At 43.3% G+C, this 24397-nt stretch overlaps 5 protein-coding genes across 6 annotated transcripts; 3 read left to right on the forward strand and 2 right to left on the reverse strand.

The window, feature by feature from the left end:
* Nucleotides 1–82: 82 nt before the first annotated feature.
* mfsd2al2 (major facilitator superfamily domain containing 2a-like 2) lies at nt 83–9315 on the forward strand. Its single transcript, XM_067239060.1, has 16 exons — nt 83–92; nt 458–569; nt 4658–4751; nt 4876–5000; nt 5091–5223; nt 5656–5734; nt 5927–6093; nt 6827–6917; nt 7192–7313; nt 7422–7505; nt 7796–7879; nt 7993–8105; nt 8378–8521; nt 8725–8901; nt 9037–9150; nt 9300–9315. Exons 1-16 carry the CDS (start codon nt 83–85, stop codon nt 9313–9315), a joined length of 1665 nt encoding a protein of 554 aa, XP_067095161.1.
* On the forward strand, nt 1618–3642 carry fam110a (family with sequence similarity 110 member A). 2 transcript variants are annotated; one of them, XM_067239753.1, is made up of 2 exons: nt 1618–1741; nt 1882–3642. In XM_067239753.1, exon 2 carries the CDS (start codon nt 2005–2007, stop codon nt 3229–3231), a length of 1227 nt encoding a protein of 408 aa, XP_067095854.1. In that variant the 5' UTR covers nt 1618–1741; nt 1882–2004; the 3' UTR covers nt 3232–3642. The 2 variants fall into 2 exon arrangements, with proteins under 2 accessions (XP_067095854.1, XP_067095855.1); XM_067239754.1 differs by having other exon boundaries at nt 1644–1758.
* A 355-nt stretch (nt 9316–9670) lies between the features above and the next one.
* On the forward strand, nt 9671–11617 carry fkbp1aa (FKBP prolyl isomerase 1Aa). The gene is made up of 5 exons (XM_067240369.1): nt 9671–9752; nt 9864–9911; nt 10529–10641; nt 10725–10896; nt 11146–11617. The coding sequence occupies exons 1-4, from the start codon at nt 9716–9718 to the stop codon at nt 10851–10853; spliced, it is 327 nt and encodes a 108-aa protein (XP_067096470.1). The 5' UTR covers nt 9671–9715; the 3' UTR covers nt 10854–10896; nt 11146–11617.
* Nucleotides 11618–13104: 1487 nt separating this feature from the next.
* Nucleotides 13105–16547, reverse strand: LOC136946440 (syntaphilin). The gene is made up of 5 exons (XM_067240777.1): nt 16495–16547; nt 15235–15336; nt 14930–15061; nt 14450–14599; nt 13105–14341 (listed from the first exon to the last, which is right to left on the reverse strand). The coding sequence occupies exons 2-5, from the start codon at nt 15276–15278 to the stop codon at nt 13105–13107; spliced, it is 1563 nt and encodes a 520-aa protein (XP_067096878.1). The 5' UTR covers nt 15279–15336; nt 16495–16547.
* Nucleotides 16548–17421: 874 nt separating this feature from the next.
* On the reverse strand, nt 17422–21462 carry rad21l1 (RAD21 cohesin complex component like 1). The gene is made up of 13 exons (XM_067239061.1): nt 21313–21462; nt 20958–21087; nt 20599–20698; nt 20319–20434; nt 20087–20176; nt 19871–19975; nt 19560–19667; nt 19245–19474; nt 18864–18951; nt 18588–18736; nt 18379–18489; nt 18188–18262; nt 17422–17607 (listed from the first exon to the last, which is right to left on the reverse strand). Exons 1-13 carry the CDS (start codon nt 21460–21462, stop codon nt 17422–17424), a joined length of 1638 nt encoding a protein of 545 aa, XP_067095162.1.
* Nucleotides 21463–24397: the final 2935 nt, after the last annotated feature.

Genomic DNA, 24397 nt, shown 5'->3' on the forward strand with positions numbered 1-24397 from the left:
CATTAACCTTAAACTAGCTATACATTATGTCAGGCAGCTGAAGTTACAATGCATGATTAACTAGAGTAGTGGTACTGCAAAAATGACATCCAGTACCTGACTGTGTTGAAAGATAAGACAGAATGTGAGGGGAAGTCAAGAGGTATATTTTCTGTCTTTTAGGTGTTAGTTCTTTGAGATGTCAAATCAGATCTTTTTTGTCCGAGTTGGTACCGATCACCATTTATAGTGCCATGATCTTACGCAGCAAACAGCGATGTGTCTCGATAATAGGAAAGCTGTCACACCTCCACAGGGAAAGAAGAGAGTGTCACATGACTTGAGAAGCCGGTCTACTTCCTGGTGTGGGAGGGATTGGCCAGAGTTGTTGTGAGGGGAGGGTGGAGGAGGAGCACACGAGTAGTAGTCTAACAGGTTTGGCCAGAATGTCGCTGCTCACAGTGTTCTCTGGTTCCAGACACATTCACACTCTACAGTAGAATTCTGCAGTCCTTCTGTGTGACGTACTTGGTTGAGAAGAGGCCTACAGTTCAGCTGGACAGTGTGGAGATTCAGCTGCCACTCTCAAGGTGAGGTGTTCCTAGGAGTGAAAGGTCAAGAGTATTACAGGCTTGGATTGTTTAAAGATTGCGTTCTGCTAACGCCTACATAAAGATAGGCCTGAGCTTGTCAGGGCAAGACTCTGTACAGGCCTGCATGGGTGTGTGTGGGTGTTTACAGTATGTGGGAGACGTTTTCAGTCTCATATATTCACTTGGGTTTTTAGTTTCCGTTTGTCTTTTGTGATCAGCCTGTTTCAACGAATTGGTGTTTGCCTTACCTTCTCCAAGACAGAACATGTGGCGACTTGACACTGAATGTAGGTATCTGTTGGTTGTTCTTATGTACATAACACTTTACATTCCTCTGTGTTTGCTATACCAGTGCACTTTATGGACGCACCATAAAGTGTGCTTGCCTAATGGTCTCTAAAGTAAATGAATCATGCTGTGTGGTACATAAGGAAGAGGGGAGATGGAGACCTGGAGGTGAAGGAATTGGGCCATGCAGGGAGGAAAGGAGATTGGGCAGTGAGGCAGTTGTGGAGCTATATCCTTTGCTTGGGTTAGCCCTGGCTCCTGCTGGAATGAGAAACATGTTGAGAATGTGTCTGTCTGATACATAGGGTTTGAGCGGTGTCTTTTAAAACTTGGGCATTCTCTATTCTCCTCCTATATATATTTAACTGGTGTTTGACCTCGATGTGCTTTATGTACAACACATTAGAGGAAAATCTTTAGAAGAACACACTCCTGGCCTTGCTTCTCCCAGAATAACATAGTCTCATGATAGAGCCCAAGCTTGTTTGTGCTTTCGGCTATTCAGAACACAAACGTGTGGTAACTATTTCACATAGATTCACAGATTTAAATAACCCGGGTCTTCCATCTAAAGAGGTCAGCCAATACAAGCCTGGCAACTAGGAGCTTTATTTAAAGATGAAGTGCCATTGTTCCCCCCAACTAACAGCTGTTGCTATGTGTGATACAATTATTCTTCAAACAATAGATTGTTGATTTTTTTTCCTTGGACCCACCATTTTCTCCAGATTGACTGGATGAATTTGGATGTTTCCTGGAGGAGATTTAACTTCTTAATTATCTTTGAGACAAGCACTGCTACTTGTGGAGTTTCAGTGTATGAGTGAAGCCTTGGTGTGTCTCAGTGGTGCATGAACAAAGACTCAACAGAGATATCCTTGGTTGGTCTGCAGTAAATGTGTGTTTGTGTTCAGTGCACAATTTGATAACAAGTTTTACTCCTGATAGATCATTTTCCAGGTTGCCATGGTGAGTGTGTGTGTGTGTTGTTCTTCACTAATGCCGTCTTCCTCTTCCTCAGAACTTCCAGGATTTTAACATTCATCTAGCTGGACTGATGATGACTTCCCCACAGTCCTGACTGGTCAGTGAAAGTGACAGTAGGAAAGAAGCTGTGGACAAGCAGGCTTCCCCCCCCTCCAGGATGTCTGTGGACACCCTCCAGCCCCACCTCAGACGGCCGCTGAAGGCTGCAGCTCCTCCCAACCGTCTGCCTATCAAGAGGCCAGCGGTGGCAGCGGCAGCACAGCCAGCCGGCCGTAAGCAGACTGCTGTGGAGAGGCTAGAAGCAGACAAGGCCAAGTATGTCAAGAGTCAGGGGGCCCTCACCAAGCAGCAGCCAATCAGACCAACCACCATGTGTAAGCCCATGCTGTCCCCGAGGACAGATCTGCGCCCCACTCGAAGAACCCCCCTGCCCTGCTCCAGCCCCCAGCAAGGGGGCGCCCCCCTGGACCTGAAACACCTGAGTAACCTGATCAATGGGGTGAATGACGTAACCCTGTCCCCTACCACAGATGACACAGAGGAAAGCCAGGCCCCCAACTTTACTCCTAGCAGCCCCACCTGCCCCTCGCCTTTATCTGTCAGGGGGGAAGTAGGGGAGGGGACGCCTTGCTCACCCTGTCTAGACTGGTCTGGCACAACTAAGATGAAGATGCAAGCCCTTGGCCCAGTGAAGGGGGAGCCTCCTGGCTCTGCTGGCTCTCCCACTGCAGCGACTGTACGGAGAGTAGATGTCATTCCCCACTCTGGGCCAGGCCTCAGGACAACCTCCAGACTACAGCAGCAGGTCCGCCAGCCTCTCCAGCCCATGCCTTTACACCCTCACTTGCCACTCAACATTGTTGCTTCACGCCTGCGTCTCTTGCATCTCAGGACAGCCCCTGGCTCTTCTCCTTTGAAACCTGTCTGTGGTCCACCCACCCACACTGTCTTTCCCCCTGCTGCTGCCCTGCTCTCCTCAGACCCCCTGGTACTCCCCCCCCCCTCCCCGGCTTTCACCCGTCAGTCTTCCTCCAGCTCCAGAAAGCGGCCTTCCCTCACACGCTCCAAGTCAGACATGAGCGACAGGTTTTCCCGGGCCGGGACGGACCTGGAGCGCTTCTTCAACCTGTGTGGTCTGGACCCAACAGAGCTGCAAGTGTTGGCCGGACCCGCCTCTGACATTGTGTCCATTGCCCGTCTCCGAAGTGCCAGTGCCCCGGGGTCCGAGTGTGCAGGCACTGGTCGGGAGGATGAAGAGGAGGAAGAAGAGGTCACAGAGCGGACACCGTATGGAGTGTCTGTCATTGAGAGGAATGCCAGGGTGATCAAATGGCTCTATGGCCTCCGTCAGGCTAAAGACAGTGCTAGGAGCACCAACATGTAGAATAAATACTTGCCTCCTAAAAGTCCCATGATGATGGGATGAGAGGAACTTTCTGGAAACCATGATGAGGAAGCTGACACCACTGATGACTACTAAAGTTGGAGACCAAAGTGACTGTTCTGTCATTCGATGCATTATTTATTGATTTATTTGATTCTTTTCAAAATAATGACGCAGGATCTTTTTGTTTTTGTGGAAATGTCATTTTGAATTGTGAAATCATTTGGAAGTGTGGTTATTTTAAGATGGCCCTCAAAAACAAAACAAAAATGTATGTAGATACCCAAAATGTGTTTTCTTTCTAGAGCTGTGTCCAGTTTTCCTTTTTGGTTGTCCCTGTGTTTGATTACAATGTAATTGTACAGTCCCATATATTTTCACTGCATGGGTGGCAATAAAGATTTGTGTTGAAGCAAATTTGGTGTCTCGATAATTTGGTTTGGTTCATATATTTTTTTAATAGATTCCAAAAACTTACTTCAAAGTGTGGTCAACTTTGAGGTAAACTATCTCCCGTTTTGCAACCTGTCAACTTTGAAGGGACAGTGAGTGCCGATGTTACAGTTACTAACCACTAGAGGTCATAATAGTCCATGTGACTTGGTTCAACTCAAGAGTTTTGGAAAATGGCTTTAGAGCAGGTTTGAGTGGTTTTACCCTCAAGAGGCACTCTGAGTAATGCTCTCAGCCTCTGGTGGTGTGAGTTACAGGTTTTGAATGGAACTTTTATGTTTGAATGGGACAATTCTTCCTGTTAGGTCGGATTCTTGTGGGGTAATACATTAGTTAAGTACCCATTGCCGACAGAGAAACCCACTATAGTAGTTGATATAAACACCAGAAGACATAATGCTGAAAGTTTAAAACAGAGACTCTGTAGCAAGACGTATGATTGATCTTTTGGAGTGGACTAAATGTACCAGTGAGGGCATTTTGCTCTCTAACTAAAGATGAGTTGCCTCAAGAACTTGACAGATGAGCTACAGACCCTGAAGAGTCAGCTACCAGCCGGTGGCGCTGACTGTCAGAGCAGAAACAAGTGCAAGGACAGTCAGCCCCAGACAAATGTAAGCTCACTGAACTAAATCATTATTTTATGGGTTTGTTCATTTTTTATGTCAGTTTGTGTCTGCATAGAATATTATACTGTAAGTATAGCAACTAACCTTGGAATATAATGTTGTTCTTCTTGAACTTTGAAATATGCTCGCTGTATGGTCATAATCAATTTATTCAGCAACATTGTGATAGGTACACTACACATACATTGATTTCTGCCAGGGTTGTGTTACTAGGATGGACATATAGGATGGACATATAATACCCAAACATTTCCTGTTCTCTTCCCTCTCTACGTAACACTTATCTGTCTGTCTCTGTCTGGTATCTGGTCATTGTAGCATCCAGGAGGGATCCCTCTGGTCAGGAAGCTGTGCTATGCAGTTGGAGGAGTGCCCAATAATATGACAAATGTTGCCATAGGTTTCTCCATACAGATATTTTTACTGGATGTAGTACAGGTGGGTATGGGTGTTTGACGTTTCTGATGTCGTTTACTTGTGCTTACTTGTGTCTACTGTCTTATGTGACTGTCTGTGGGAACACCTATCTTGGGTCGGTCATGTAAGTGTTGGTTCTTCACAGATGGATGCCTTCTATGTGTCTCTGATCTTGTTTGTGAGTCATGCCTGGGATGCTGTAACTGACCCGCTGGTGGGCTATCTGGTCAGCCGGAGTCGCTGGACTCCCATTGGAAAATTCATGCCATGGTCAGTGGCTCTCAGTGACAAAACTGAAATAACGTGTCATGCTTGCTCTTCCATCTTCAGCTTGTGATCTTGTGTTTCTGTGTCTTTCAGGGTGATTGTGTCCATGCCTTTGGCGGTACTCTCCTATCTTCTGCTGTGGTTTGTGCCTCGGGGCTCCATGTCGCAGGCCTTCAGTGTTCCGTGGTACCTCACAGCCAGCTGTCTGTTTGAGACCCTCATGAGTGTGAGGTGTAGAGCCTAGTCATATACCATGGCAACCACACAGCACTTCTCACCTCCCACACACAGCCCCCATTTCATCTCTTGGTGTTACATCCCTCTCAACATGATAAGAAGGCTCCATCGGTGTTGTGTTATTTTAATGCAGTGGTTTGCAATCTTACTGTCTTTAAGAGTATGATTAGGTATGTTATCATGAGGATTATGTCTTTAAAAAAGGAATTACATGTAATGCGCCATTTATTTTCTTCCCTTTTCGGTGTTGCCATGGTAACTGCATCAAATGTCATGTTCTTCCTCTGTTACTGTGACCATGGTTACTGCTGCATGCCTCACGCTCTGCTTACTGCACTGTCACTATGGCTACAGCGTCCTTCAAATTCACAGTACCCTAGTTTACAATGTCACCATGGTTTCTGTCCCTCTCTGTCCACAGTGCTTCCATGTGCCTTACCTTTCACTCAACATGTTTTTGGGGGGTGATGAGAGGGACAGAGACTCTGCCACAGCCTACAGTAAGAGCTTGTCACGCTCTCTTTCACACTATTACTTATTCAGTAGTGTCAGCCCTGGGTTTTCCTGACTCCCTGGCTTTCATTTCTGTCCTGATTTTACACGTAAGACCCCACATTGCATTCCTGGAGTTACTGTGTCTATCCACAACATTTTCTTTCCCAAGTCTTTTTTTCTCTCTCCCCTCTGCCAAGGAATGAGTGTGGAGATGATGGCCATGCTTGTGGGCTCAATGATTCAGGGCCAGGTTGTGGCAGTATACAACACTGAGCGACAAGGAGCATGTGAACAAGTGAACCAGAGCACCGAGCTAGCTCAGAACATCCCTACCACACCACACACAGATACACTGCAGCCCACGGTAACCCTATATCTATGTACCTCAAAGACTCAATGCTGGGTGTGAGAATTTCTTTGCCCACGAACACTGGCAGTCTCAGGGATATAACATTACACTAAAATTACCTCTACTTTACTTAACAAAGGGCTTTGTTGGGCCTATGTGTGTGTGTGGGTGGGTGAGTGTGAGGGGTTATACACAACAATCTGTGTGTTTATCAATATACAGTCATCACATCATCTCAAGAGTTGGCAAAAGTACACACATTCTTCACTCAAGTAGAAGTATAGATATTCATGTTTAAAAAAACTAATACAAGTTGAAGTACTGACTACACTTTTTCACTCAAGTTAAAGTAAAGAAGCAGGGCTCTGACACATACTTAAGTAAAACATATCCATCACTACTACCTGTTTTAGTGTCACGCTAGTAGTTGGACCTTCCATAATATTAATACATTATTACAAAAGGACACCCAGCGCATTTGCCAGGAATCCTTTTTGACACAGACAATTTCGATAATCTCCCTCATATATGGCCATGGGTGATCAGGAATGTCTCTATGCTCAGTTCAGTTGAACAGTGTAATAACAGTGAAATGACAGTGAGAAAGTAAAAAGTTCGAAAAACAAAGAGTGAAGTTAAGTACTGATACCAGAAAAATCTACTTAAGTACAGTAATGAAGTATTTGTGCTGTGTTACTTCCCATCTCTGCAGAATCTTTTAATGTGAGTTCTGTATTTTTCACCCCAGCGAAAGGCATTCATGACCTCTGCCCTGGTCATGAGTGGTCTGTTCTTCCTCTCCTGCATGGTCCTATTCCTGGGGGTGAAAGAGCAGCAGGGTGAGTCAGGGGTGAGAGGTCAGAGGTGGGCAATCCTGGGTTAGTTCTGGGCTACGAGGCACAACAAATAAACATAATAGAAAGCCACCATTGGGTCAAGAAGTTAGTGCTGAGAGGCATTGGCGTAATATGATTTCATAAACACTAACAGCATTTCCACTTCTTTAAAGAAGGAGGATATTAAGCAAGTTATGCCACAGTAAAGCAGCAGTAAAGCAGCGGTTTTCAAGTTAATTCTCTGTTCTCCTTTTTCTTTTTTGTGTTTTACTTGCAGCTCCGCTCTGCACACAGGAGACAGTGCACATATCCTATCTCTCTTCTCTAAAGATGCTTGTGGGCCACGTTCCATATCAAAGATTGGTACTTGGATTCCTCTTTGTTGCACTTTCCTTCCAGGTAAGGTCTTGCCTGAATCAAGTAACTAATCACAGATACTTGTGTATACATCATCATAGTTTTCTCCATGTGTGCTGGTCATTCATCTATTATTCCTTATTTCCATAGATGTCCTTGGGGAACTTTGCCCTGTTTTGCAGCCATGCAGCTGGGCTTGGAGCTCAGTTCCAACATCTACTGTTGGTTCTTCTGGTTAGATCTCACCAATTGATGAAAACAGTAGACCCTGTGTCACATACCTTCCCACGGCATTTTGTCCATTTTATGTATCAGGCACAAACGTGACGACACAGCCACCGCCATCCCACTGACTGTCCTATAGTTTCATCCATTGTCAAGATGTATCTTTCTGACACCCACAAAAGCATCCACTGAAATTAGCATAGAATGGCAAACATGGCTTTGGGGAGGTTTCAATATGGGAAAGTTTGATCTGCCAAGCATGCAGTGTGCTTTTCATATATTTTCTTGTGTCTTACCAGATTGCAGCAACAATAACAGTTCCACTGTGGCAGGTCCTTCTGGTACGAGTTGGGAAAAAGACTACACTCTTCATCGGTCTATCAGTAAGCACATGGTTTCCCCCCCTCATAACAATGTCAATCTCTGCATCACAATTAAGATAGCATTCCATCATGTTTGCTTCCTGTATTGTGTCTGTTTATTTTGCATCCTGTAGCTGTTCATCCCTGCTGTAGTGGTCATAGCTTCTGTGCCAAGCAACCTGCCAGTCTTCATGATCATGTGCGTTTTGATGGGATGCAGTCTGGCCACCATGTTCCTGTTGCCGTGGTGAGTCAGAGCTCAGACACAGCCCGCAGCCCCCAGCCCTGCCTTGCTGCTACACTCTGCCTAGGCCTCTGTCACTTCTAATGAGAATCAACACTGAGAGCAACAACAGTGTCTTGAGATTTGCACACAATTCATTTACATAACCCTCCCTTCCAGGACAGCCTGTCTGTCAAGTGTTGAATGTTCCGTACAGTTTAGAAAACTGGTCATTCATGCAATACAAGAATCTTTAGTTGGGATATTAGAGCCAGCAATGTTACTGTGTTCTGCAGGTCCATGCTCCCAGATGTGGTAGATGACTTTGCCGTTAGAAACCCCTGCTGCAAGGAGCTGGAGCCCCTGTTCTTCTCCTGCTATGCATTCTGCAGTAAGCTAGGGGGAGGACTGTCTGCTGGAATCTCAACCATGGTATTACAGTGAGTCATCCCTCCATCCGTCCCTCCATCCACCTGCTCCTTCTTGACTTTCTTACCCTCTCTCTTTCTCTCTGTCTCTCTTTTTGTCTCTCTTTCTCTTCTATGTTCCTCTTCTATTGTCATTTTCCAGTTGTAGTAGTCAGTGACATTTGTGTGTGGATGTGGATGTTTTGATACATTTGTATTTGTATTGTGTTTTACAGTTTTGCTGGTTACGATGCGGGTGGGTGTAGCCATGGTGACAATGTGGTGATAGCTCTGATTGTGCTGTTTGGCCCTGTGCCCATCATTCTGCTGCTTGTGGGGTTGCTCTTTTTTTTCTTTTACCCAATCAACGAGGAACGCCGCCTCCAGAACCAATCAGAGCTGGCCAGAATGAAGTGCGTTTTCCTGTATATGGCATACACAGTTTATTAACAGAGCTCACAATAAAGGAATTCAAACATTTTGTTTGAATTCTAATGTTTGAATTCTAATGTTAAAAAACAGTTCTGTTCCATTGTTCTGCTCATCAGGCTAGAAGCTGTATTACCAACATATGGAGGAAATGATGCTCAATCAAGACGCAGAGCATCCAGTCAGACATCAAGCTTGAAGTCTCAGCCAATTCTGAAGTCCAGCTCAGTCAAGTCTTACACAAAGACAATTCAGAATTATGATAGAAAACACATAAAGTTGAAAAACCCATGTGTTACCTTTTTCGTGCCCACTCACTGTATTCACGATGGGAATCTCCATTCTTCTTTATGTGAGAGCCACCCAGGATACCCTTCATTAGGTTCTGGACAAGATGACCAACATAATCCTAAATCTAAAGTTACATGGGTATAGCCAAAATTACAAATCCACGTAGATATAGGTTTTAATGGCCGTTTTATTAACCATGGGACTATTTGTTTGAAGAAAGGAAATAAAACACTGTACAATGTTTTACAAATACACGTTTGAGTAGGCGATTGTTCTTAGCTCTATTCCTACGCTAAGTCCACAATAAAGACATTTTTTAAACGTCATGATGTTGAGTGAAATTGCTGTAATTTGATGTCTGTAAACTATCACCATTTATCATATCACAACGACGGATATTAATTTGCATCTATGTCTGGCCTATTTATGTCTGGCCCTCCCCCTGTTTTAAATCCGCTGAACCTCCGGCTTCCGCTTGCATTGTGAGGAGAGAGAGAGAGAAGCAAAATGGGAGTAGAAATTGAGACCATAACCGCTGGTGATGGTAAGGCATAATTGCTTTGACATAATGGTTATTTTTGACAAGAAATACGAGGATTTGGATTTTGAATGTGGCCATCTTATATCTGCTTTTTCGCCATATTTCCTCTTTCAGGGCGAACGTTTCCTAAAAAGGGACAGACCGTCGTTGTGCACTATGTCGGTGAGTCAGTCTCCGAGGGTTAGCGAGAATGGCATAGCTACACTAACTGCTAAGCCAGTGTGACAAGGCTAACGTTGCTATATCGTATTACTGTATGAATGTTGGTTTAGCTTTTAGGGCGTAGCTAGTGCTAGCTGTCAAAAGAGAATCAATCTTATGCCCTACAAATGTTTATTTTATTTTAATGCTAGCTTCACACTTTTCTCTTTTTCTAAATCCTGGTATACCACTGTCCTCGAAGTGAGTGGTTACTGATGACAAATTCACATCCTAAATTGGATCTGTATTTAGCCTCCTAGCTAGCTCTTTTTGTCAATGCTAGCTAGCTGGCCAGCTATTGTTGCTAGCTAACATTAGTTTAGCCAACTGATCAGGTTAGGCCCAAATCAAGCTAGCTAGCTAGCTCAACCAATAGCTAATGTAGATAGTGCTAACTCTTGCACCAATGGGACTAGCTACGGATTAAACCGATATTATGATAATTTAGTGGTGCTCCTAATGGTTAAAGTGTATTACAAGGACGTGCTATTGTGAGAACTCAGGTGTGAATCGTTTGCGGTGGTGTATAAATAAACTAGCGGAAGGCTAATGGTTTTCATTGATTCCTGCTATTTCAGGTTCACTGACAGATGGAACAAAGTTCGACTCTTCCCGGGACAGGGGCAAGCCCTTCAAATTCAAGATTGGGAAGCAGGAGGTTATTCGTGGCTGGGAGGAAGGAGTTGCCCAGGTAAGCGTCCTTTTGGCTAAAGCAGTTATCTAAACTACACAATCCAAACGAATTCATTTCAAATTATTGTGAATGTTTTACAGATGAGTGTTGGCCAGCGGGCAAAGTTGACCTGCTCACCAGACTTTGCTTATGGCAGCAAAGGACACCCAGGCATAATCCCACCCAATGCTACCCTCATCTTCGATGTGGAGCTGCTTGGCCTGGAATGAAGCTTGTGCTCTCACTTTGTCTAATTCCACTCAGATTTTCAGGGTGAGAGCACTTGACTGTTTAAATCAGAAGCTAAGCAAGTATCAAATTATTACAAAATTGTTCATGTGCCATTGTTGCTTGTGCATACTCAGATGCTGTCTAAACTCTTAGGGAACCTTTATACAGTATCAAGAGCTTAAGTGATAATCTTGTGTGTTTTAATAAGCTTTGGTACTCGTCTCCTATAATCCTCTCATTTGTGTCTTTACTGTTAAATCACAGCACTGCTTCTTTTATCACTGTCCCCAGGTTGACTCCTATCTCGGGAACATGGAGGAAAAAGCTAACGGAAGATTTCTGCACTTGATTCCTGTAAAGGACTCATGCTATAGCTTCACCACTTCACTCTCCTTTCCATTTTAGATACAAATTGTTGTCACTTGCTTCAATTATTCTCTAGCTGTAATGTAGAACCTGTATTGTAACAATTCATAGGCCATACCTTTTTTAGAGATGTCATTTTCTTCTGTTATGTTTTTTTTTATGGTGATGTTTTTTGTATTTTCCTTTAATTTCGCTAGTCCTAGCTGCCACCAGGACCAGGTTTCTCACTCACACACACACACACACACAATTTTGGATAAAGTGTCATTACCCAAATATTAAATCAATCTCATTCCTTTGGGTCAGGGAGTGGCCTTGCTTTAGAAAATGTATTGATTGCAATTATGAAAAACTGATTGAAGAGTAAAGAAAAGAATAAATGACTTTCCCACATGGATTAGTTGTATGAGTATATTAAAAAAAGTTGGCGTTAGTTTAGTCTATATGGTGCTTCTAGAGTTTGTCATTTGTTGAATAATTGACACAATGTTTTAAGTATATTGCACGTGTATTGGCATATTAACCCCATGTTCGCAGCACAGTCACGGGACATGCCACAATCAATTACTATAATCAAAAAGTATTTCATAGGTATTCTCATTTTTCTTCAAATTTCTAGACAACAATCTGGATGTTTACAATGCTCCACCTGCATCTCCCTACACATCAAAGTGTGGACTTCATACCACACTTTTTTTTCTTCTATTCCCTTTGGAGGTTTGGAGAGGGTTTTTTTCTAGACTTCAGAGGGAGTCGTCTAATTTATCAAACTCGCTGATTTCCCAAAGGCATTGTTTTATAGCATGCATTAAAAAGAAAAGAGAAATCAAGGCAACTTCCAATTTATTTTCAAAGGAAACAAGATATTCAGACCTATTCAAATTGTGTATTCTACAGCTTGTGCATTTTCATCACATTTCGACATTGCTTTTCTCATTGCTTTTGACATCTGTATTTAAATGACTGAAAATTCTACTGTTGCAGTAATAGCACTATAATACAGTTAATACAGGATTTAACGATATACAAAGCAACTTAATTTTCTTTTAAAATTGGGGATAAGCTACTGGAAATAAAGATTTGTCTCGGCTTTCTAACTGTACAGATAAAGATGAAAAGTGATGTTCCAACTAAGTGGCACCCTCACTGTAATGTAACATTTGGTATTTATGGTGACATCAGTTCTATTACTACCTAGTCTTTGATTTTGACAGTCAATTTAACCAATGAAACCAGGGATCCCTGAAATAAAATAATTATCTTACACAGCCGTGCAAATTATGCTTTTTCATTCAAGATTCCACAGAAAAATAATTATTAACATTCAACATTTGACAAGAACTTTCTCATTCTGGTCTTCATTCATTTAGCTGCTCATACAAGAGGGAAACTGCTAATGATTTGGATAGAAAAACAAACTGGGTTAAGGTGTTACAAAAAAGTTTCACAGAGTTCAAGGAGCAGTGGGATGCATTGCATCAAAGGGTTCAAGGGTTAAATATTGTCTGTCTTTAGAAGTTCAGTTCAATGGTTTGTGGAGGAGGGGGAGTATCTCACCAGGGTTATGTGCAATGAGATGTTCAGTTTGGAAAGCAGCACAGAATGCAGAGCATTAAAAATTGCACGAGAAATTGCATTTGATTTCTTCTTCAATAGCAAGGCATGACTGGGAAGATACAACACATAGTAAATAAACCAGGGTCACGACTTGAGAACCCAGTTGCAGTCTTTTAACATTTTTAACAGAACAATCCTATCATGTCATCCTCATGCCATAGTATGTGGTTAAGACAGGAGGAAAGACAAAAGTAATACTAGTTGTGGCTGTGGTTCTTGGAGGTGGGGTTGCATGGCAACTGAAAGAGATCTAAGGTGAAGCGGTACTCAGATAGAGGTTGCACCATTCATGGTGGTAGGCCCACGACCTCTGCCAGCGCCCCTTCGACGTAAGGAGTGGAGCGCTACAGCACAGCAGCCCCTTAGCAGAGAGCCAATGTGGTACACAGGCAGAACCTCCCGTGGTGCCCCACGGCACAGCCAGGCCACTGTTGGTACCACTGGCATGGCCAGAGCGAACAAATCCACCAGGAAGTATCTGCTCCAGTGGCTCCGCTGCGGAGGACCTTCTTCTCCTTCCACATTATTTTCACTTTCTGCTTCAGCCTCTGCCTCCACTTCCACCACGGTTGCTGCCTGGTGGACCCCGGGAGAGGGCTGGCAGGTCTGGGCCATGGTCGGCAACACTGTGATCTCCACGGGTCTATCTGGAGGCAGTGGCTCTATGCTATAGGCCAGCTGGGGAGGGGGCGAGGAAGACAAGGAGGGAGGGAATGGCTGTGTCTCAGAGGGGGTGACATTTGCTGTTGCTAGAGAGATGATACTCAGCTCATCGCCCCCTCCTTCCTCAGAAAGCCAAGTGATGGTGGGGCTACAGGCTTGGGATCTGACCTCTGGCTTGCTCTCTGCCACAGGAACAGGAACAGGGACAGCAGCTGGAGCTACGGGTGCTGGTGGGGCCTCCTCCTGGGGCAAGTGCAAGAACAGGTGGTGGTGTGGGAGGTACGTGTGCCCAGTGCACCTGCAGCTGCTACTGAGTGACTGGCATGAGTGGGAGACGGGCAGTACAGCCCCCCCACTACACAGCCTCTCGTAGGTGGAGGAGCGTGGTACGCTAGCAGTGGGGGGCCCACGAGCATGGACTGGTGTGGCCTGCTCTGACAGCAGGGCAGCCTCCAACAGCAGGTGGGTTCGCACATCAGCACGTGGCACTCCACAGAGGTCGGGGGCGTTTCCCTCACGGTCTAGCTGCAGAGCTAGCCCTTCACTGCTCATTCGGGTGTAAGTGGTGCTGCGGCTCAGTGTGCTGGCTGGAGAGCAGCCACAGGATCTGGACTTCCCAGACCAGGGTCCCTGTGGCCTTAGGTATGGCTTATGGTCATGGGGGTCTTGTTCCCGGGTGGCGAGGTTAGTTCTAACTGACTCGACAACCTCCTGGAGGTGCTGGATCTCCCTGCGGGCATCTTTCAGGGCCAGCTGGGCCTCCACACGGTGACACTCCTCCTCGATCCAGTCCTCCTGCATTCTACACAGCTGGGTCCTTAGTTCACCAATCTCACAGTCCCTGGTGGGGTTGGAGTGTGGATTATTACCATCTGAAGACCAACATGTATTTGTCTGTCAGATACCACATGGGTGGTACAGCCTTAGAGACACATAACCACTGACTCACCTGTGCTGAAGCCTGTCCACATTCTCCCTCAGTCTAGCACGCAGGTGTCGAATACAGACCTCCTTCTGCTGTAGGGGTGTGAGGTACTGCTCTGGAGTGGGCGGCCGAATCCCATGGTTGTCACTGCATGTGGTGTGTTTTGCCTGGCGCCTGCAATTACATGGTGGTGCAAAGCGGTGGCATGCATGCCATTATCATAGGCACCGATTGAACTCGTCGTTCGTTGAAGGTTGAATCCTGTATTCGTCTTATTCCTGTATCGAGTAGCTGACAGTGATTTTGAGCATGCTCTGTATCTTCCATATTTCATGATAAATTATGAATTGCAAGACTGCATTTCTCAGCAAAAATGGTCAGGAGCAGATGTTGAATTTTAATCCTTTAAAAAAAAAATTAAGCGTGCAAGAAGTCTCCTTGTGGTGGGGGCAGACCCAAGTAATTTTTACCCCATTGGTATAAGTCAGATTTCCTGCATCTTACCTGGGTGTGCCAGGGTATGTCCGTGCTGTAGGGCTGCCTTCACTGCCCCTGCCAGACAAGGGGTATGTATTGGTATTGGAGGCATCACTGTGGGAGTAGCGCCCACTTCCTCCACTGGTGCCCACCGACCGCCTAGATAAGAAATGTAATGTTACTAAACATTAAAAGAAGACGATTATTAACATTGCAGAATGAAACATTCTCAACAAAACAACAATTTGTAAACCCTTAAATAAGATTTAATATACAATACAATCATTCCTAAACATCACTTTTGTTGGCAGAGGACAGGGAAACAGCAGTACCTGCGCTGACCAGCAGAGGGCTTTCGACTAGGAGTGAGAGACATGGTGTGGCCCACCTCTACATCTGCTGCCGTGGCTACTGGCTAGATGGATGCCTTAGAGCTACAGAAATCAAGCATATTGCAAAAATACGTGTTTTTATACCACTGAGTATCAGGCCTGTATTTTCACATACTTGTTGTGGGGAAACTATGATTAACTCTTAGGCAGTGTATTTGAACCACCTTTAGCAAGTTTGTGATGGAACACTAACACATAGACCAAAGACAATAACACAGGTTTGTTCTTGTGAATGTATAGTGCACTGTTGTGGCCAGCCTGTTTGGCAATCATTGATGGGAGTGCTTGCAGTCTGGCTTTCAGGACCCCTTCAACAATAATGGCTTTATTTACAAACCAGAGCAGGACACAAGGAAACACTGAGTTCATCGCCACATCACTGCAGTGAGCACTGCCTGCCATCTCTGATAACCATGGCCAGAGACAAGATTCACTGACATAGGAACTGAGGATAGCTATGGGTTAGGGTGATTACAGGCACTGAGAGTTTAAACCAAAGTACTAATTGAAACGGTGACAAACTAACAAAAACAAACATTACATGTAATCATTTAATTCTAATCATTTTAATCATGCGGAACATGACAGTGGAATTATCTACTTTGTGAGACACATATCGACAAAGCCTGCGCGTGGACCACCGCAACAAGTGGTGGAAACACGCAATGCTTTACGTAACGTGAGTGAGCATCAGCGGTATACTTGGTGGACAGGTGAACAAGGTAGCTTACTAACCAGGCCTAGCTGAAGCAAAATCCCATGCAATAAGCAAAAATGTTGCCATATAGATAAGAAAATGAGTTCAAGAATGAACATGTCTATTAGTGCGAACAAAACTATGACACCAATATAGCGCCAGTGCTTAAAGCGGCATACCATCACCATTACACTAGCAGGTCAACAATTCTGCGTAATAACTGGATTCTTAGTAAAATCGCTGAATACTCCAAGTTTCTCTGTGACAGGTTACATCTATCTAGCACTGCCTGTATGCTTTCACACTTAATCTTACAAGTCTTTACATGATTAATAAAAAATCATGTGAAATCTTCTGAACAGGACAGGAATAGCTGGCCAAACTAATTTCGTCCTAGCTATGCCCTACTTACGATTCTGTAGGGGTATCGCCTGATTTTATCCTGGATGCAGGCATACCCGAAACGAAAGATTCCTGACAAAAGCACGAGTCTGAGAATTTACCATTTTTGCCAGATCAATGAACAGTCCTACATCGTGGTGTGCAATGTGTCCTCGCTGGACCTGTGGATGGGTGCAAAAACGTCACCAGTAGCATGTAAATGGATGCCGATGCTGATCATATGGTGCTGCTGATGAGAGCCCATTCCTAAGCTTAGTCAATTGCGTATACCGCATCGTCTTAAAGAAACAGTGGCCTACTAGACAATGACGCTTTTGACGGTTTACGGTTATTTTCGCCAACATTTATTGGGCAAATGCGTCACTTACTCTCACTATCATCAAGATGTTGACTACGATAAGTAAAGTGGTTGGTGTAGTCAAATGAAAACACATCCACATTAAATCTGGACTTTAATAACATATTTGGCTTAAAGTTAAGGCTGAATAACATGGGGTTAGGGTTATATAATATAGAGTTAGAATTATATAATTTAGTAAATATATGAATAGGTATAAATATCTGAACAATTGTATACATTTTGTGATTAAATGTATATGGATTTAACACTATTAAAAATGGCTGCCATTCAAAGTTGACAATGAACAAGACAAACAAACTTGACTCCGTTATTAAGTGTATGAAACTGCAGAACTGAAATGCAGAACTAAACATTTCATTAGCCCAACGTCAAGCAAACTGCCATTCAAACACTGCATGTGGGAAGGAATAAAAGGAAGCTAATACCTTTGTGAATAGTAAAGGCGATTTAACCATTTCATAAATGCCTGAGTGACCTACAATCCCAATTTGGTCACATTCGTAAAAAGGATATGTATATCTTTCCATCAGCGTTGTCTATCCAAATGTCCACTACAGATGATGGTGCAGAATTCATCACAAGGCTTGTAAAGTCAAACTGCTGATAAGACACACCAGCATTGAGTCGTTCTAAATCATCATGTCGTATTATCAAGACTGCTCCTGCTCTATGACAGGTGGAAGCGGGGTCCAGCTGTCACAGTGACGTCGGTGTAAGGCCCGTTCTGGTGCAGGCAGAGAGCCTGCTGTTTCTTCAGCACCAGGAGGCAGAAGAAGGTTGCGGCGGCCTGTGAGCGGTTGCTCCCCTCACACAGCGTCAGCAAGCTGAACATGGCGTTGCTGCTGCTGCTGCTCTGCCTCTGTGACACAACACACCAAAACACGTGTGCACGGCAACTGAGTTTCTGTCCACTCTCACCCCCTAATCGTGCTCTGGCTCTCTAACATTTAAATCCTTGTCCTCTGTGACCGCGTTTGATTGTAATGGAATAAGGAGGCTCTATGGTGGGGTACCTTGAGAGAGGTGATCTTGCAGAGAGGTGCACTTATAGCTGTTCATGTTGTTTGGTTGTGACTTGTTTAACTACATGCTCTTATGGTTCTTCCCTTTGGCACTTACTTTGGTTGTTCACAATGTGTGCTTCATGTTTTGGCTACTCGCGATGTTTTTTGTCTATCTTGTTGTTATGATCAGTGACCTATGCACTTTGTAAAGCTCTCTCTTGGAAGTCGCTTTGGATAAAAGCGTCTGCTAAATGAATAAATGTAAATGTGATCATAAAATATGTGCTTATGAATGTAAAGGTGTATATAGAACTTCATATGTGCACAATTCAAATGAATTAACTTAAAGTTACGTTAATTATGCTTTTGTATCCTTATGTCCAAAAAAGATTGCAAGTTGGGTATATTGTATGTGTGGTTGTTTCTTACTTGAAGAGCATTTAGCAGGTTTTGCGCTCGATTGGTCATCCTCATCTCCTCAAAGTCCTGACTGTCCAGCATAGACTGGGGTTACAGATGACAACACATCACAGAGGGTACAGCAAACCTATACTGACAGTAATGATGATGTGGGCCTTTCAAAGGGTTGTGTGGGAGAGTACTCAGAACATATGAGGCACCTGAGTCCTTATCACAGAGAACTGAGTCTGCCCCTGGAATCCAGAATGATGAACAAGCATGGAGTCCTCAGATGGAAGATCAGGGTGAGAAACCTCCAACCTACTCCCGTTCTAAGAAAAGACACAGCATGGGGGAATAGGAAATAAAGGGATGGGAGAAGCGATAGGGGTCATCTTCTGTGTATGTGTGAACAGTACATGCTCTTTACATTTGCAGTGTCCCAGCAGTGCTCAGATGAGTTGTCAGTCATGTGATGAAGAGGAGTCAGCTCAACGTTGCGCCTCACTGCCTCGGGACCAACAGACTCTTGGAGAACACTGATGTTCACAGAAGGCACATCACCTATCTCTCTTTGATCTGTGAAGAACAGGCACTGGAAATGTTCAGTGTCATGAATAGTTAATATCCTGTTTGATTCCAAGTCCTAGAATATCAAGCCTCTTGTGTTGAGGTAGACATTTCTGTGTTCTTCGGAAGTTCTCACCCAAATGTCTGTCCTCTCGCATCACTTCTTGATCAACTTCACTAGCAGCTGTATGTGCTTTCCCTCTGAACACATTCTTGGTGTACAGCTGCAGACACAAGGGTTGCATTTTACATTTAGTCATTTAGCAGACGCTCTTATCCAGAGCGACTTACAGTAAGTACAGGGACATTCCCCCGAGGCAAGTAGGGTGAAGTGCCTTGCCCAAGGACACAACGTCATTTGGCAGAGCCGGGGATCGAACCAGAAACCTTCTGATTACTAGCCCGATTCCTTAACCGCTGAGCCACCTGACTCCACCTGCATCCAGATCCTAATCTACTCAGATCCTAATCTACTCAGAGAAAGTTGATTACGGACTGTGTTTATCCTTTTCAGTACCTGCAGCAGCTGTGGATGTATAATAACACCACACAGTTGAATGAAGAGTGTGTCCACTCCTCCACTCTCTTTCCACTGCATGAGCTGGCGGGTGGGAGGGGCAATGTCCATAGCAACCTCCAAGTCAGGCCAGTCTGTGAGCTGCTCCCTGATGGCGTTGTTGGACAGCTCCTTGGTGCCGTCCACCACAAGTCTCCTTTTCCTCTTCCCCCTCTTCTTCTCAGACGAGGCTGAGGACAGTAGAGAACCACATTGAGGGGTTTGGTTCGTATTTTGGATCAAATATACTTTACGAAGAGAAAGATCTAGACCTACGTGTGACATCTACGGGTTCCAGATCAAAGGCTGACACCTCGTTGACTAGCAGAGGGGTCTCATCTAAAATAGGGGGGTCTTCCTCCATAGCCTCTGTGCTGTTTACATCTGAACAACAGACAGTACAATGTTAAGATGTCTTTTTTAATGTAATCCTCATTTTGGGCTGACTTCCAAGCATCAAAATCTCACAATCCAACGTAACTGGTTTCTATTCAGATTGACGCTCACTATCTATAATATTAAATACTGCATAAGTACATATTTTGTATTGGAAATTTGGAAAACATGAATCTGTCGCATAGCAATACCCTTGTGGTTTACAGCTATCGGTGGAGTCTCTGGTCTCTCATTTTGAGGTTCATATGGGAGGATGCCCGTCAACAGAGTATGCTCACTGGAGTTGGACATGAAATCTGAGAAGAAATAAAGAGATTTTAGAAGGATTGAGAATTTTATGCGAGAGAAAGAATCAAAGAACACAACACTTTAATCTTTTGTAAAAACACCATCTGATAAGACAGTACCAAGGATGTCAAATCCTTTGTTCTCATCACCAAAACCATCTCCATGGTGGGTCAGACTTTGGAAGCTCATGTCCATTATACCCCCATGGTAGGACTGGCTCTCATCTCCTACATTGATACATACAGAGTAAATGTGGAAGAATAAAAGAAACATTGCTGAAGGTAACTGTAGGGAATGTAATTATTTTTATATCATGAGGTTCGATAGACAGGCGTAGTCATTGAGTAGAGTCCTGACCCTCAGCAATGTCCTTGAATGTGTGAAAAGCATTTCCATAATCCTCTTTGAGAGTGATTTCCTCGGTTCGAGATTGATTCAGTGAGAAGTGGTCCACATCGTCTATGGTGCTATGGTAAAAATGAATTATAGAAAAGTCATCAGAAATAATGACATAGGCTGCCTATTCGACATACACATCACATAACAAAAACTAAATTGAAAAACATTAATCTGAGATTAGTAAACATCATGAATTGAGTGAGTGAGATGAGGGAGAGTAGGACGAACATACTTTAGGTCTGGTAGCTGTGACTCAAAGTCAGGGAAATTTTCCATCAATGTGATAGCTTTGAGGGTGGCCTCCAGTCCCTCAACCGGCAAGTCAGTCTGGCCTTTTGGAATAGCAAAAGAGTTCAGACAGCACTATATTTACATTTAGTCATTTAGCAGACGCTCTTATCCAGAGCGACTTACAGTAAGTACGGGGACATTCTACCCGAGGCAAGTAGGGTGAAGTGTACGGCCGGGAATCGAAACGGCAACCTAACCGCTCAGCCATCTGACCCCCCCCACCCCATCTGATACTACTTCCAATTATTGACATCAATGAAACATTGCCCTTGTAATAAGTACAAAGTATTAATGACCAACCTGGCCTGAATGACACTTTAATTTGGACCACTGCATCACTGCAGTCTGCGAGGAGGTATTTGGCTTTTCTGGAATAAATCCGCACTACACCCAAGAGTAGGTGACCAGAGGTCCGCAAACCAATATTGATCTACAACATAAACAAACAAACAAACATACTTTGACCTGTTATATTGACCCTTGGCTATAGTATTTACTTAAAAACACCAATTGGGCTTTGGTCATTAGCTATACAGTCCATACTAGCTATCTTAACAGCATTGGTGATATATGACAGGACTTGAAATAACATACGTAGCTAGCTAGCTAGCTATGTGTATACGGGCAATTGTTAGCTTGCCACTTGTCAATTCACCTGCGGGCAGATGATGTCTTTGATAGTACTCTCCAAATTGCATTCGAACACATGAGCTTTGGTGATTTTCCGTTCCCAGTGAGCAGCTAGCCATATTTTAGCCATAGATCCACGTTTGGAAGTGAAGAGTTGAGTGTAAAACGCTGTCATGCTGAGACCCTTGGTTTGTTTCCTTCATCCAACAATAAAAACTGTGTCAAAACAAAATCCGAGTAATGTTAAAAACGAAATACAGTAGCTAGAAGTTAGCCACCATCTTTTCACTATGACCAACAAAAAAGACCCAACAAGACCAGCTACGAACACTAAAGCTCACTGTACTGTCTTTAGGCCTCACAGTCTACATCCATAGGCTAGCCTACTTGCAAGCTCCAGTAAGTAGCAAGCGAGTCAACTGATCTATGTATTTTTCATTTAACTTGATATCTTATCAAACAAGTGTAAAATATATTTAACTAGATATATTTCACTCTATGCTACTCACACGATATCGAAATACGTCGTGTTTAATTGGGGCTTGGAACAATAAAGCGGGTCGACTGCGCTATACCGCGCATTTGAGCATGCACGAGACCAGACAGGTCACGAGCAGCCATAATACTTTTCTCCAAAACGTCGCATGAGCAACTTCGAAGGATTTATCTTTTTTCAACTGAAACATTGGGGAACGCCGAACAATCACAACCCGGTGGACGGTGATTGACACAGGTGTTGTGGCAAAACAACAATGAATGAAGTTTAGTACTACTGTCGGCCTCAACAGTGAGTAGAGTTTGGACAATGACAAAAACATCTATAACGAGCATCTGGCTGAGCATCACAAGGACACAAAAATGTAATTTGGGAGTGTTGGTCAATCTAGTTTGTTTGAGCAGAAAAGTATTCTATGAGATTTCACTCATTAAAGTTAAATGCCTGCCTGTCTGGACCAGCAAATTAAACTATAGAAGTTCCAGAAAAAGGAACTTATGAAAGTTGAAGGATTCACAGTGACAGCTAATCCAAGAAGCCTATAGGCTTCACATCGTCACCCTAATTATCAGAAGGAGAACGGGTCAACCCAACGTGAGCAGGAGAGCCCCCTCTGCCATTGTATTATACAACTCCCAGTTACATAAATCCAAGGAGAAATTACATTTCTAATTTGTGTGACCACACAGATATGGAGAGAAAGAGTTAGAGAGATAAGCACAGTCTCACAGCAGCATACACACCAGAGCAAAATTGCCTCCCTAGTGTCTGCTGAGGCATGGACAGCAGGCTGAAAAATCAACACGCCAAGATAAATTTGCCTCTTGAAGTAGCTTATGCCTGGAGCAATGGGGAAGCTTTGGAACAGCTGGTGTGGCAAGTCTTTGTTAAGTCTTCAAACCCCCACAATCCGTATGAATACCAGAGGGTTTTAGAATAATAACAACAATAAAAATAGAGGGTTACTGAAGAAATTGCTGAATAATGAGCAGTGAAAAGTGAGGGTGAAGATATTTGGTAAAGATAAAGCAAGATGTTATTTGGAGAAATCATATTGTACTTTCTGTGCACGTGAATTTGATGTCAGATTTTCCTCAACAAAATGAATGCTATAAGAAGTGTTGCTGTTCACAGATAACATTGTCTGCTTATCCAGATAGGACAAACTAGTACACTGTCCTTGTCTGGAATGATCGTTGTTGATTTTTTTGGGGGGAGGACTTGAATGCAGTGTGCGTATTGAACTTACATCTTGTTCTTATGTAACTTCTTTTATATGAGGCGCTCATTATTTTACCCTGTCAGGTTGGATTTTGTCAGAAGGGTTTAGTCACACGCCTTAAGAAGACACAAAGCTGTAGGGGTATTGTGGGGGTACTAAGATAGAATTACTTCAGAGTAAAATGCTCACTTTGCACTTAATTACATCTTCAACCTGTACTGTACTGTATATGAACACCCACTCTCTTTTAGGCACTCTCATAAAGAAGATTTACATGTTTTGGATTTGCACCAAATTCACATCAGTTCAACACTATCCAGTAGAGGATTTACACTCAGGAGCTACCGTCATCAGACTTAAGACAATTAAGTTTACAGAGAGATGCATTATAATGATCATTAACATATTCTAACAATGTTGGCACTCCTTCAGCAGTAACTTGGATGCCAACCCAACTCAGTATTGTTTGCTCATACACACTTACCTGTCTAGAACTACAAGCAGGAAAAACTGCCCAGACTCATTGCTCCTCTGCCAAAGATAAGATGTATTTCTTCCTTGAGCAAGATTCTTAGTCTTTTCCTGATTTCTTAAGACAGCTCATTGTCTTGACTTTATGATGAATAGATTTGACTTTTGGAGGGCAAAACAACGTTTGTTAAACTGCTACAGCTTTATGTTTTTTGTTTTTGTCACAATGGCAACATGGCTGTGAAGAATTGCTTCTGTAACATGTGTCCATATGTTCACTGAACTCTATTGTGAGCAATGAGATGTATTTCCCTTGATAAACTAATAACTTATATAGGACTTAAGTTATTTACAGTTCCCCAACCTCCTAAAGTTAACCAATAACACAAAACATTGTAAACCACACTAACACATCATGCAGATTGTTAAATGGTTTTAATTAAGATTTTAATTCAGGGCATGATTGTGTTTAAAACAGATCACTCTCTATCTGTATACAGTTCTCAAATCAAGGTCGACAATACAACAAAACAAAAGTCCAAGGGAACACTACAGCTACTTCACAGTTCAGTATGATAGGGAAAAGTCAGCTAAGGCCTGTTGCTACACAGGCATGGGATCACCAGACAAGTTGATCATTATTTTATGATATGTTATTTTTATTCCCTTTGGGTCTGTTTTCCAGCCTGTTGATTGTCTAATTGTCCTTTTTTTCACAGTACATTTTTTCATATTAAAAACTTTGATTAGAGAAATTGATTTATAGTATTTTACTCTGATGTTGGATAATGTATCTTATGTTGTCTTGTGTTACATAGTTGTTTTTTTTGTGAACAGCAACTTTAGCTTGCTTGAAACAGCCCTGGTCCATGGTGATATTGAAGGACAATAAAAAATTCTAGTTTATTCTTCTTATTTTAT

Source organism: Osmerus mordax, chromosome 7 (assembly GCF_038355195.1).
Source record: "Osmerus mordax isolate fOsmMor3 chromosome 7, fOsmMor3.pri, whole genome shotgun sequence".
Lineage (NCBI taxonomy): Eukaryota > Metazoa > Chordata > Actinopteri > Osmeriformes > Osmeridae > Osmerus > Osmerus mordax.

Excerpts from the sequence above, each read along its gene's own strand:
- mfsd2al2 (XM_067239060.1), top strand. Across the intron at positions 570-4,657 it reads ATTCAGCTGCCACTCTCAAG|GAAGCTGTGCTATGCAGTTG; the intron begins GTGAGGTGTTCC and ends CCCTCTGGTCAG. Across the intron at positions 8,522-8,724 it reads ATCTCAACCATGGTATTACA|TTTTGCTGGTTACGATGCGG; the intron begins GTGAGTCATCCC and ends TGTGTTTTACAG.
- fam110a (XM_067239753.1), top strand. The coding sequence starts at position 2,005 with ATGTCTGTGGACACCCTCCAGCCCCACCTCAGACGGCCGCTGAAGGCT.
- fkbp1aa (XM_067240369.1), top strand. The coding sequence starts at position 9,716 with ATGGGAGTAGAAATTGAGACCATAACCGCTGGTGATG. Across the intron at positions 9,912-10,528 it reads CGTCGTTGTGCACTATGTCG|GTTCACTGACAGATGGAACA; the intron begins GTGAGTCAGTCT and ends CTGCTATTTCAG. Across the intron at positions 10,642-10,724 it reads GGGAGGAAGGAGTTGCCCAG|ATGAGTGTTGGCCAGCGGGC; the intron begins GTAAGCGTCCTT and ends AATGTTTTACAG.
- LOC136946440 (XM_067240777.1), bottom strand. The coding sequence starts at position 15,278 with ATGTCTCTCACTCCTAGTCGAAAGCCCTCTGCTGGTCAGCGCAG. Across the intron at positions 15,062-15,234 it reads CCCTCTGCTGGTCAGCGCAG|GCGGTCGGTGGGCACCAGTG; the intron begins GTACTGCTGTTT and ends TTTCTTATCTAG. Across the intron at positions 14,342-14,449 it reads GTGGACAGGCTTCAGCACAG|GGACTGTGAGATTGGTGAAC; the intron begins GTGAGTCAGTGG and ends CAACCCCACCAG.
- rad21l1 (XM_067239061.1), bottom strand. The coding sequence starts at position 21,462 with ATGACAGCGTTTTACACTCAACTCTTCACTTCCAAACGTGGATCTATG. Across the intron at positions 18,737-18,863 it reads GCGAGAGGACAGACATTTGG|ATCAAAGAGAGATAGGTGAT; the intron begins GTGAGAACTTCC and ends TGTTCTTCACAG. Across the intron at positions 18,490-18,587 it reads ACTGCTGGGACACTGCAAAT|AACGGGAGTAGGTTGGAGGT; the intron begins GTAAAGAGCATG and ends GTCTTTTCTTAG.